The 12,272-nt window shown below is 38.5% G+C and overlaps 1 protein-coding gene across 4 annotated transcripts in view; it reads left to right on the plus strand.

Annotated features, from left to right (window-relative positions):
- Nucleotides 1-3,371, plus strand: part of RHOG (ras homolog family member G) — a 441,865-nt gene extending 438,494 nt beyond the window's left edge. For all 4 annotated transcript variants that reach the window (XM_044073047.1, XM_044073044.1, XM_044073046.1 and 1 more), the window contains one exon: nt 1,720-3,371. In XM_044073047.1, the coding sequence (XP_043928982.1) occupies nt 1,761-2,336 (576 nt within the window). In that variant the 5' untranslated portion in view covers nt 1,720-1,760 and the 3' untranslated portion in view covers nt 2,337-3,371. The remainder of the gene's footprint in view (nt 1-1,719) is intronic.
- Nucleotides 3,372-12,272: the final 8,901 nt, after the last annotated feature.

A 12,272-nucleotide genomic window follows, 5' to 3' on the forward strand; every position in this document is an offset into this window, starting at 1 on the left:
GCAGTACTACTTCTTACAAACGTTTGTAAACCCTTTCCTATTTTTCTGACAAGCTTCTATTCTAAAGTTTCTTCAGAACTGTTTGTAAAGCTATAAGAAATAAAGAGTTTACCTAACATAAATTGCATGTGTCCCGTTTCTTCTTTTCACCAATACATCCAAACAGAACAGGGTAAAGCTGAAAAACAATCTTTTCCACACAAGAACAGTACTAAAAGTAATCCGTTCCACAATATGAAAGCAGCTAATCCGTTTGAACTACGCATGTGTATAACATCGTACGCCAACTCTCACACTCCTTTCAGGCCAGCATACGTATACATGCAACCACTGCGATTGCTGAATTCAACACTTGAGCTTGACAGCAAGCTACCCACAAATCCTAAAATTTTAGCCCTTAATCGTTTTACAAGCCCACCACCAATATCCTAGCAAACTTTTTAACAGTTTACCCTTCCTGATTACACTTATTTGTTGTTTTAGTAAAAGACGAGAAAGCATATCATGTCGCAAAATCTGGTTGCGATAATACGCAAGTACCTTTAAATGTATTCCTTGTTGAGATTGTGGCTGCATTGACTCCAGTGAATAACTCAGAATGAAAAAAGACTTGCTTTACTATAAAAGATATTAAAACATTGTAGAATAGACAAAGTTGTTGCTCTCTATGCAAAGCTTCATCAGACTGTAGACATTTTTCAGACAGATTTTGTTATTTTTTTTATTTTTTTTTTTATCTCAGAGAAAACCAGTAGTATAGTAAGGACTAATCTGTGATCTGATGCATCACTGAGAGAAATGGAACATTATGAAGTACAGGACCCCATTAATACTGTTGAGATGCACAGCCTTTGCACCACGTTTTGTACTGTTTATAAAATGATTAAAGATGTATCCATTTTAACTGTTTTTTGCTTTCTTTTTTGTTCCCTGCAGCCAACCATTGGCTGCCACTAGTTCCACTCTTTGTTCAGCAGGTCTTCCAGACATTTAGCCTTAGCCACCTTAGCTTCCCAGGTTTTTCTACCAGGCCCACATCCGGGACTGATGAGGCGATCAGAGATGTGGGTGCAGCATCATATTGTTAACAGGGAGTGTGTTGTTATGCTCTAACCGTTTTCTCTTACATGGAACACATTTGTTTAATGTCTGGGGAGAGATGTTTAACAGAGACATGTTGGCTCGTCTTCCCAACTTGGGGGCTTCTCAGCCAATGCCCCCTGTCTGTTTTCCCCCCTTAGGACCACCCCCAAGTCTCCAGCTTCCACCAAGGATCTTCATGAGGTGCATGCCCTCCTCCCCCAGGATAAGCATACCCATCTTTCCCTGCTAACACCTCAGGTACTTGACCCATTATTCAAATCCAGGGCACCTGGGCCATACTTAGGGCTTTATACCTCTATGCCAGAGTGCTGTTTTTTTACTTCAACTGTTCACTGCTTTTTGTAGTTTGTATTCTAATCCATTGATAAAGTATTCCACAGAGTTGTATTGGAATGGACTGTGCTTGAAATGTGTCCCCTTGAGTGAATAACAATTTACAGAAAATGAAAAAAAAACTTTGACAAATTGTGCAGTACCTTTGTGGCTACATAATAATGGAATAGTTTGTGCTTCTCATGAACATTTTTAAATCCAGTAGTGTACTCTTTTAACACTGAGAGGAGGAAATAAGCTGTGAAGTATTAGCTAACTTTGTTTTTCTTTTTCTTTTTGCAGACTTTTGAAGTGAACCAGAAAATCAAGGCGAGTCAACAGGCATGCAGAGTATCAAGTGCGTGGTTGTTGGAGATGGTGCTGTGGGGAAGACCTGCCTCTTGATTTGCTACACAACTAATGCCTTTCCAAAGGAATACATTCCCACTGTGTTTGACAACTACAGTGCCCAGACCACTGTGGATGGGAGGACTGTTAGTCTTAACCTCTGGGACACAGCTGGCCAAGAAGAATATGACAGACTAAGGACATTATCTTACCCCCAAACCAATATCTTCATAATTTGCTTTTCAATAGCCAGTCCGCCTTCATACGAGAATGTGAAGCACAAATGGTACCCAGAGGTGACCCACCATTGTCCCAATGTGCCAATCATGTTAGTGGGAACAAAGAAAGACCTGAGAAATGACCCTGAAACTATAAAGAAGCTGAAAGAGCAGAACCAGGCACCCATTTCCAATCAGCAAGGGTCAGCCCTTGCAAAGCTGATTCATGCAGTCAGGTACATGGAATGTTCTGCTCTTAACCAAGATGGAATTAAGGATGTTTTCATAGAAGCAGTGCGGGCATATCTCAATCCCACACCTGAGAAAAAGAAGCCCTCCTGTGTACTTTTATGAGAGTAGATCATTGCATCAAACATGAAAGCCAAAATGTTATTTACATTGGTTTCGTTTTAATTCTTTGCCCTAATCCCAGTCTGACAAAGCTGTATTTCAGTCTTTCAGACTTAGCAGTGTTTGACTATAGCCCATATGTGGGACATTGTTCTTTTGTCCCTGCTGTCTGATTAATGGTGTCTACTGTTTCTGTGTGCATTCATCTTCAGAAACTCTTAATATGAATTTGCCTTATTAAATCCATTCGTGAATCTGATAATGAAATGTTATTTGCCATCTTGGTTAGCTTTCCTGCCAGACACGCATTGATAAATTCTGAATTGTCCTTCAGTGCTATTTGTCTCTGGCAGTTTTATGCAAGAGACAGTCAGAATATTTAAAGCTATTTTTTAAACCAGTCATGATTTCCAAATTAGACTTTTACACGTGAAAGGGTCAGTGTTGTGGGCACCCCTGCTTTTCTCTTTTCTTTTCGATTACAGATTTAGTGACCGTACCCTTATGCCGTTACACATGTGAACTATCAGATTTCAACATTCTAAAACAAAAGTTAATATTGCATTTATTTTTTCCTAAAATGAAGATATTATATAACAAGGCACACTGGAGTTTGTTGTATGTCTGTTTGACCTTGGCCTTACACCCCTTTTATAGGAGGTGCATGCTGCCCCAGAAACCTTGCCAATTAAGAGACCATTTATGTCCTTTCCTGTGCTGAATCCTACTTGAATAATTTTACATGTTAAATAAGAGTATGTTCCTGTTACACTTGGTGCTTACTCACTTGTCATGAAATAGTTTATTACTTTGTTTTGAGGTACAGTATTTGCCCTGCTTTTTATTATTCTATGATACACAGTCTTCTAAAATTATGAAATAAGGGGAGAAGAAATTTATATCCATCCATATCACTATCGAATGGAAATTATTGCACCATTGCAAAAAAGTTTTCAGTTTGTTTGAAGTTCTGCATAGATTTCTTTGTTGATATTCTGCCTCGTGCCTTATTTCTGAAAATAAAAGTTTAAAGAAGTATGTTACTAGCCTTGCAGTCGTAAAACAATGAAAGTGCATTCCTTATACAAAGTTTAATATCTTTATGATACTTGGCTATTATACCATGACCCCCCATTAATATTCCAAAACGTGCACGCTGATTGGCCAGCGTGCACGTTGTAAATCGACTTATACTAATGGAAAAAGGTCCGGTCACCCGGACTTTTTCCAATAGTATAAGTCTCTTTTAAAACACTGTCTCGCTATGTTAAAAGAGTTTAACATAGCGACACAGGTTTAAAAAAAGCAACAGAGATCTCCGTTGCTTTTTTTAAAGCTGTCTCGCTATGTTAAATTGCTTTAACATAGCGACACAGTGTGTAAAAAGCAACGGAGATCTTGCTTTCTCCGTTGCTTTATTTTTAAACCTGTCTCGCTATGTTAAATGGGTTTAACATAGTGAGACAGCTTTAAAATAAGCAACAGAGATCTCCGTTGCTTATTTTAAAGCTGTCTCACTATGTTAAACTCATTTAACATAGCAAAACAGTAAAAAGCAATGGAGATCTTGCTTTCTCCGTTGCTTTTGGCCACAGCTCTGATGTACTGCCGCGGATACCAGACAGCTGCGGAAGGGCAGCAAAGAGGCATTATACAATGCCATTATTTAAGAAAAGTAATTATTTCTTTTCTTAAATAATGTCATAGTATAATAGCAATAACCCACTTCTGGGTGTGGGTAATGGGGATTTACCCATGGTTGTCTTTGTTTGGTCCCTCGGGCTTCGCCCTCGGGACCAAACCACGCCAACCGTGGGTAAATCCCGCATTACCCACACCCAGGCGTGGGTTATTGCTATAATAACTATATTTGCTGTATAATGCCTTCTGGTGGTGCTATTTTTCATTCACCTTAACTTGCAACTCCGCCTGTTGTGCCCCCAATAAAAGTGCTGTAAGTGTTCCTTGGATGTTGTAAAACTGGAAGGCATCGGGAGACCATTGCATAGAAGAGGTTCAACACCAAACTTCTCACTTGCCTGGGCAAGGTTTTGTAACCTGGAGATAGGCCACAAGTATAACTATAAGCATGACCTCAGAGTTCTTTGTGGAGGTTGCTGATGCAGCTGTCAGTCAGCCCATTTGTTATTTTGACTCCCTCATCCTCTATGTTATGGGAACTCTCTCATCCTTTTTGGAGACTTCTTCCTGTACCTTACATTCATCTTCATTCACTCCGTGTCCTCCACAACCTGCCCTCAGAGTTCTTTGTGGAGGTTGCTGATGCAGCTGTCAGTCAGTCCATTTGTTATTTTGACTCCCTCATCCCCTATGGTATGGGAACTCTCTCATCCTTTTTGGATACTTCTTCCTGTACCTTACATTCATCTTCATTCACTCCGTGTCCTCCACAACCTGTACTGGACACTCTGGCATTATCCCCTTCCTCATCCTTTGAAGAAGAGGAAAATTTTCCCACTGCTTGTTTCAGCATAGATTATTTATCTGTCTGTAGCTCTTAAAATAATGCCAAAACCCCTTAGAAAGCACAGTCCTTCTTAAGGTAATGTTTTTATTCATAGAGAGAGTTTCTACATGACGAGTATAATTGTAGTGTCATGTTGGTCTTAAACTCTTCTACAAAATGTGTGTGTGGTGTGTGTGTGTGTGTGTGTGTGTGTGTGTGTGTGTGTGTGTGTGTGTGTGTGTGTGTGTGTGTGTGTGTGTGTGTGTGTGTGTGTGTGTGTGTGTGTGTGTGTGTGTGTGTGTGTATTCCTGGAGATAAGATTCCAAGTGACATATCCTGAACCACTATTGAATTAGCCTTTGGGTTGATGGAAATGTCAGTCTTTGAGACAAATATTGTAATTTCACCTTTCCTAGTTGACACCCTTGTCCTGGTATTTACAGTGCTTTGGGGTAGCCTTAATAACAAACCCCTCCTGTTTAAGCCAGGAAGGGGATAATGTCAGAAACATAATTTATTAACCTCTCTTTGGTATTTGTCTCTTAATATCACCTGCTGGGTTGTGAGGGACTTCTGCTATCACCAAACAATAACAGAATACCTTATATTTGTAGTCACCCAAGTGCAATTAATAGTGAAGCCAAAACACAGGAGAAGTTATCATCAATACCTGTCCTATATCTATTCCTTTATTGTTGTCCCACTGCTTCCATGGTAGTTTCTGGGTCTTATGCAAGTTTTCTTGAACCATGTCATTTTTAGTGGATGACTGGATAATTGGGTAGATGAATGGATGTTTGTATAGTATATTTCTCTGAGAGCTGTAAGCACTGTTATAAAAACAGTTATCCAGAGTATTTCTGAAAAGATTACAATCCATAGGACTGTAGAATTTACAAGATACAGTCTTTTCTTGGACAGTAGCCACATGGCCAATACACACGTGAGCAAAACAAGTTAGGTACAAAATAAAGATGACTGGCACCCATCAAGTTGTCAAGGTTTGCCTTAACAAGTGAGGATATTACTGTTTTATTTACAAGTGAACATTAATACAGAGATTGGGGAAGCACTGAGTAATACATGTGTCCTTGAACACTATTTCTGGAGTAATACTGATTGCTGAAGTATGGTGAAAAGTACATGAATTGTCAGACGTGAGTAAATATTATGCTGCACAGAAACAATATTTTGGATATGTACTTAATGTAGTGGCTAACAAAGCTGCTGTATCAAACTTAAAATGTTAATATCATAGTCTGTGAGCATGTGACTGAACAAGTAGAACTTTCTCATTTTAGGAAGGCTTCAACAAAGGATGTATTCTTTTCAGAAGGTAGCTTTTAGAGTAGTAGTACACTCTTGGGATAGGGTAAAAGGATGGAGTCACCTGAGCTGCGAGATGAGCACTTTAGAAGCTGTATTTTATTATCATTTGAGTGTTTCTGACAGAGAATAACTAGCAAGTTGTATACATAAATGGTTGCATCCCTACTTCTGTGAATTTATTTGTAATGGAACTTCTAGAACTTGACCGTCAGTCTTAATGGCAGCTAGTGAAGTTCCATGTGTGGGTGAGACTTTTTTTTTAGCCATTTATTAGCTTGGCTCTGAACCAGTTGCCAAAAGGGTTGGAATAGAAGACTACTACTAGTAGTTTAACCAAGATAGAGAAATGCATGTACAGGATTTACCAAGTTGTTTAATTAAAGATGAGATTAGAGCAGATAATCTTTGGTGAAAGAAGTTGAAAGTGAATAGAAATGTGTCTGTATTTACAGAGGCAGCTGTCTGTCAAAGAGTTAACTTTTTTCCTTGTAGAGCTCTGTTTGAAAAACTACACACTTTGCTAGTAGGTCTGGTAGAGCTGCAGAACATTTTACAGACTTCTCTTTCCTTAGGATTTTAATTAGCAGTTCATTGCCATCCAGTGTAAATGCTAATCATAAGAGACAAATCTCTGACTCTAATTTGTAAAGAAAGCCATCATGAATCCAGATCTTGGTCTCATTCTGTCACAATTTTTATCTTGTCGCACAGATGAAGTATATTGACCGAATACAATAAAGTAATCAGGTAAACATTACATATGATATAAGCTTGTCCCCATCTTTTTGTTGCAATACGTAACAATTAGCAAACACAGGAGTCATGTCAACCTTAAACCATTTGGTCCAGAAATGGTTTGAATATGACATTCCATGTTCAAGTGTCCTATACTGCTAACTGGACAACTGAATAAGAATTGTTATATCTTTCTTCAGGGTACACTTTTGTAGCAATATTCCTAACGTTTAAGCTTCTACTTACCAAAGAGGATCTCTATCCAGCAAGTTTCTCAAGCTCTTGGAAGGTTCCCAAGTGGTGATACTACTGGTCTTGCATCTGGCGTCAATCAGGGGTTTGCCATGTATAAAAACAGCATTACCTCATTCTATATTACTTTCTTGCTCCCTCAGAAATTGTCTGTGTGTTGTTTTCATTTTCTGTTTCAAAAAAGTTTGTTGGTCATTTTAGACAGAAATGCCTTTCAGTAAGTGTAAGTAAATATTTACTTTTCTCATAATTGAAGAAAATGGATATTAAGATTAAAATGGCAGGTAAGTGAGTTTTGTAATGACTTCCTCATAGAAATATGTGTTCAAGTGTGCTTGTAGAAGGCAAATGGCCTCCAAAGAATTTCATACTTTATGTAGGTGTTCTGTTTTTGAGATGTACCCTGATTGTTTTAATTTTAAACAAACTAACCTCTTAGAGTTAGCAGATGTAAAGCTTCCTTTTACAAATGAACTTAGGGAATTTACAGAAGATAAGCTAAATCTGTTTGAGGCTGGGGAGACGAGTAAATGTAAGGAATATGACAAAAGGGCTGACCAAGTTGCTTCAGAAATGGTCAGACACCCAAGAGTGCCTAAAGAAAACTGGCATATCTTCTAGATACAGTTACTTAACTTTTTTTTTAGAATTGAAAATTCACGGTGACTCTTCACAAGTCCCACACAACCCCATCACAGAGGAAAGAGTTGTATGCAACAGTGTTCTGCTGACTTGGAGTAGTTCTTCCCAGTGGTAGAGAGAAAGACAACTGTTTTCATGCCAGACCTTCAGTATGCATTCATGCCTTTTTCTTTCCAATGCTTTCCATGTCGGACATGACATGAGGTAAAGTTCACTGCTGAAAACATTGCAGACCACAGCTACAAGCACACTACAACAAGTAATCCTAGATTTCTCAGGAATTGACTATTGAGTATGTTTTTCATGCATGCAGTTCTAGATAATGACAGTGGTTGCTTTGGAGCTTGCATCTGGAGTTCACCTTATATCTTACTTTGTAAGACATGATCTCCAAAGTAGTATTCTCTTCAGCTATATATGAAATAACAGAGAACATTAGTCATAACCTTTAAAGGCATCACAGAAGTTAGTATATTATTGAGTCCTAAAGACATTTGTTGGACATTAACAATCAAGTAAGGAATTGGGCTTCTCTGCTGCTTAGAGAAATATAGAATGTTTGAGTTTAGTCCCCAAACCACAGCATAATTATTTAGGCAGGCTGTCTTGCAGATACTTAAGCAAGTCTTTTGCTTGAGAATGGTAAAAGATAGTTTAGTATTTAAAAATATGACAGAACATTGGGCTTAGCACGTGGATTAGAGATGCTTTCATCAAAGGAGAACGCAGATTCCAGTCTTTTGTTCCTTTCTCCAACATTTTCAACAATGGATGGTTGATGCCTTGTCATTTCCTTGGATTTAGGATGTTTATTTTGTATTTTGATTTTTTTTATCATGGCATACCTTATTTTTATAACATCCATATTGCACTCAAGTTGACAAGAGCACTACTGTTCATACTTTTACACCTATCAGTTTGGTTCTTAGACAAATGTCTTCTATGTAATATCTACCATGTCCTTATTGTGCCATATATGTTTTTGCTGCGTGCTTTGGTTTCCTTTTGTATCACAAGGACATGCGGTAGGTGAATTCACAATTTTCTGAGTTGCTCAGAGATGTGTGTGATGTATAAGAGTGGTTGTACACCTGTGCTGCAGTAGGTTGGCTCTCTCTTTTTGATAAGCTATTTTTAGTCATTCGTGAGTAAGATTTTAAATAAATCATTTGTATGCTATACATTTGCTTATGCGAAAATGCATATTAAATAATAAAATGAAGATAATTAAATATATACACTCTAGGTGAATTGGACACTCTAAATTGGCCCTAGGTGTGAGTGTATGCATGTGTGTGCCTTCTGTGGAAGGTTGGGCGCCGGGCTGGCAACTCGACACCGTAAAACTCCACTGCCAATAATGAGCGGACAGATGATCTGCTGTGGTGACCCCTAACCGGGAAAAGCCGAAAGAAGAAGAAGAAGACACTCTGTATGTGCATTCCAGTGCAGTGACTTTTAAGGTGTCATAGCGGTGACACCACTGCAGCCTACCTGCTGTAATTGTCACAGTGTAGTGATCTGCAAGCGTGAACAACACAAAATGTAAGCATATGTCTTCGATGGATAGCATAGGGTTGTGGTGGGGGGTGAGATTCAGGGGCAGTGAGGCAAGATGGAAGACCAGGGAACAGGTTAAGGGATGACATGTCAGTTTGTGTGTCTGGGACACAGAAAAATAAAATGCAAAAGGAGAAGGGGTGAATGAAGGATGATGACGTACAACACATAGAACCTGTATAAGGTCTTTACTAAACAGCAGGTTGTAATGGAAGAAGTTGTTTCTGTTGGTGGGTAACAGAGACACAGATTACATCATGGAACAGGATGTGCAGGTACTTTGTAGCAAGAGCCTGATTAGGTAGAGCAGAAGATGGTGCAGAGGTTTATGTAAAGGAGGAAGTGATGAGATGTTAATGGGGAAAAATGCCTGGGAGGCAAAACGGGTATTGAACTCAATTATGTTGGCAGATGAACCTTAAATGAGTTAAGGGAGATGCTAGTATTTCAGTACTATGAATAGCCCCCCCCCCCCGGCAAAGAGAACAGAAATGAAAGAAAAATTCAAAATGGAATAAATAGTGGGGCAAATTGGGATGTCTTGACATCAAGCTGTAGAAGAGAAGACAAGTTCTTAATGATTCTGAACAGTACAGGATTGGACTAGTACATAATGAAAAAGACCGAGAAAAGGAGGATACTGGACATAATCCTGGAGTGAATCAAAGTGGTAGTCTAGATGTCAGGGCACCAATGCCAAATACCTACCATGCCACAATATGGTACTTGCTTTAGAAGAGGTATAAGGAAAGGATTCTGAAACACAGATTTTTAACTACATCGGGAAGACTTCAGGAGCTTTAAAAAGATGAAGGATACAGGAGTGACTGGAAACCACTCATGATGGAAGAATCATGGAATATTTTAAAGGAGAGAAATCAGGAAAGGGATGAGGAAAGTTTGAGGAAAATGAAACAAGAATAATTGGACATCTTTGGCTTAACAGGAAGTTAGAAGGATATTACCAAAGGAGGAAAGGGACATATAAAAGTTTTGCAGTTGAGGAATGTAATATAGCCTGAAATGCAGCAACTATCATGGTTGGAAGAGCCAAGGCACCAGTGTTAAGAGAGCAGGCATTATAAAGGCCAGCATAACAAATAGTTATATGGGGGAGGGCGTGGATAATGGAAAATATATAAACAGAGTACTATTAAAGGGCAGGAAAAAGTATTAGATGTAATTGAGCAGATCCTAAATAATGTGTCAAACCGACACTAGAAAAGGAACAAAGAGAATTATCAGCATTGTGAGAAAGAACAAGGGGTGACAAGATAGTTGGACTGAATAGTAATTTCCAGGGAAAGATGGGAGAAACAAATTGCAGGGGAGTGAATGAACTTTTGAGAAAACTTTGAAATGATTTCAAAGAAGACGGCTCCAAGGGAATGGGTAAACTTTCCTCATAGGCCATAAAAGTATTTGTGGGTGTGCTCTTGAAACTCTTGGCTTATCTTTTCTGTCTTCTCTCTAGAAGTGTTAGAAATGTTGAACTAGGGGAACAGTTATTTTGCTATTACTACACAAAGTCAGCTAAACAAAGGGGCTTTACAGAGCAGTCATCCCCACTTCAGAGTTGAGAAATTTATTGAAACAATTCTTTCGAGAGGTTTACAAGATATCCAGAGAAAAAAAATCACAAGTTCTGTGCTAGCTCCTTTTTTAATAGCCTGAAGGTTTTACCAGCTTAATTACCTACAGTCTCTACACTAAGTAATCTGTGTGTAAAACTTGAGAGTGGAAGTAGGGCCCAAGAAAGAGGTTGATAGTATTTGACTTTGCAAATGGAAACAGAATGTTGCAGTCAGAGCACTGTTGTGGACAAATAGGATTTCAAGCAGGATGCTAGAAGGATTGCTTCAGTTCTGTGACCAGTCCCATTTAACATCTTTGCAACAGACAACATACCAAAAATTGAGAACAAGCTAAATATAGTTACTGACAACACAAAAATAGGAGCAGTTGTTCAGAGATGGAGTGGCATTCCTAAAAGGAGAGCTAGGGATACTAAAGGAATGAGTTTGACAAATGGCAATTTATTCAAATGAAAAAATGCCAAGGGCTAGGTTTCACTGGTACTTCTAAGCAAATTCTTTCCAAATAGATTCTCATTTGCATTGCATTTTAGAGTAAGACTAATAACCATCCATTGGAAAATGCTTCTGTCAAAGTCTTCATTACCAGAGAATGACAGTTTCTGAGACTTCCTTAGAAATGTCACCACTGCAGTCGTCTATCCCATAGCCAGTCAGTCCTCAACTAACATGTTTACTAAGCCTCAAGAAGTTGACCCCCTTTGCACATCTCTGTACCATGACTTTGGCAACAATTTACATATCAGGAAAGCAGAATTTTCTGACAAGACTTGTTGAGCAGGTGAGCGGTACAGATTCCTTGACTGGGTTTAGATGATGAAAATACTATAATTTTTTTTTCCATTTGCCAGGTCACAGATATTGACACTTTCTCTTTGTCAGACTAATATTGTTCCTTTTCACGAGGTTAATGCCACACTTGGTACTTTTACTGCTCCTCATTCTCCTTTAGCATCAGTTGGTGCATACTGTAAATAAAGTAGTATTGCTTCAAGCAACCATTGGTTTTTTGCACAAGTTCAGAGCTGATAACCAGTTGACAGTTCATAACATTTTCATTCATGTATTAGATGGTTATTTTGAACTTCTTTCTAGCTGGTAATTAAGTGATTTTACAGCTAGTGGCAGAATAATAAAGGTGGTTCCATGTGCCTTTACAACAATTGACATATTTTTCTTCCTTATGTTGCTTCCTTTTCTCTTCTTTCCACTGAAAATTTTTGAGACTGTTTATGGAACCTTATATTGTTCCCTTAGGGTTAACTAAGTTACAGGTCTCATATAAGATTATAGCCAGAGATTCAACTTCATTTCCAGTTTAGACAATGTGGGCTTGGCTGCAGCTAAATATTTTAAGAC

Source organism: Protopterus annectens, chromosome 5.part1, assembly GCF_019279795.1.
Source record: "Protopterus annectens isolate FY-2018-M chromosome 5.part1, PAN1.0, whole genome shotgun sequence".
Classification (NCBI taxonomy): domain Eukaryota; kingdom Metazoa; phylum Chordata; order Ceratodontiformes; family Protopteridae; genus Protopterus; species Protopterus annectens.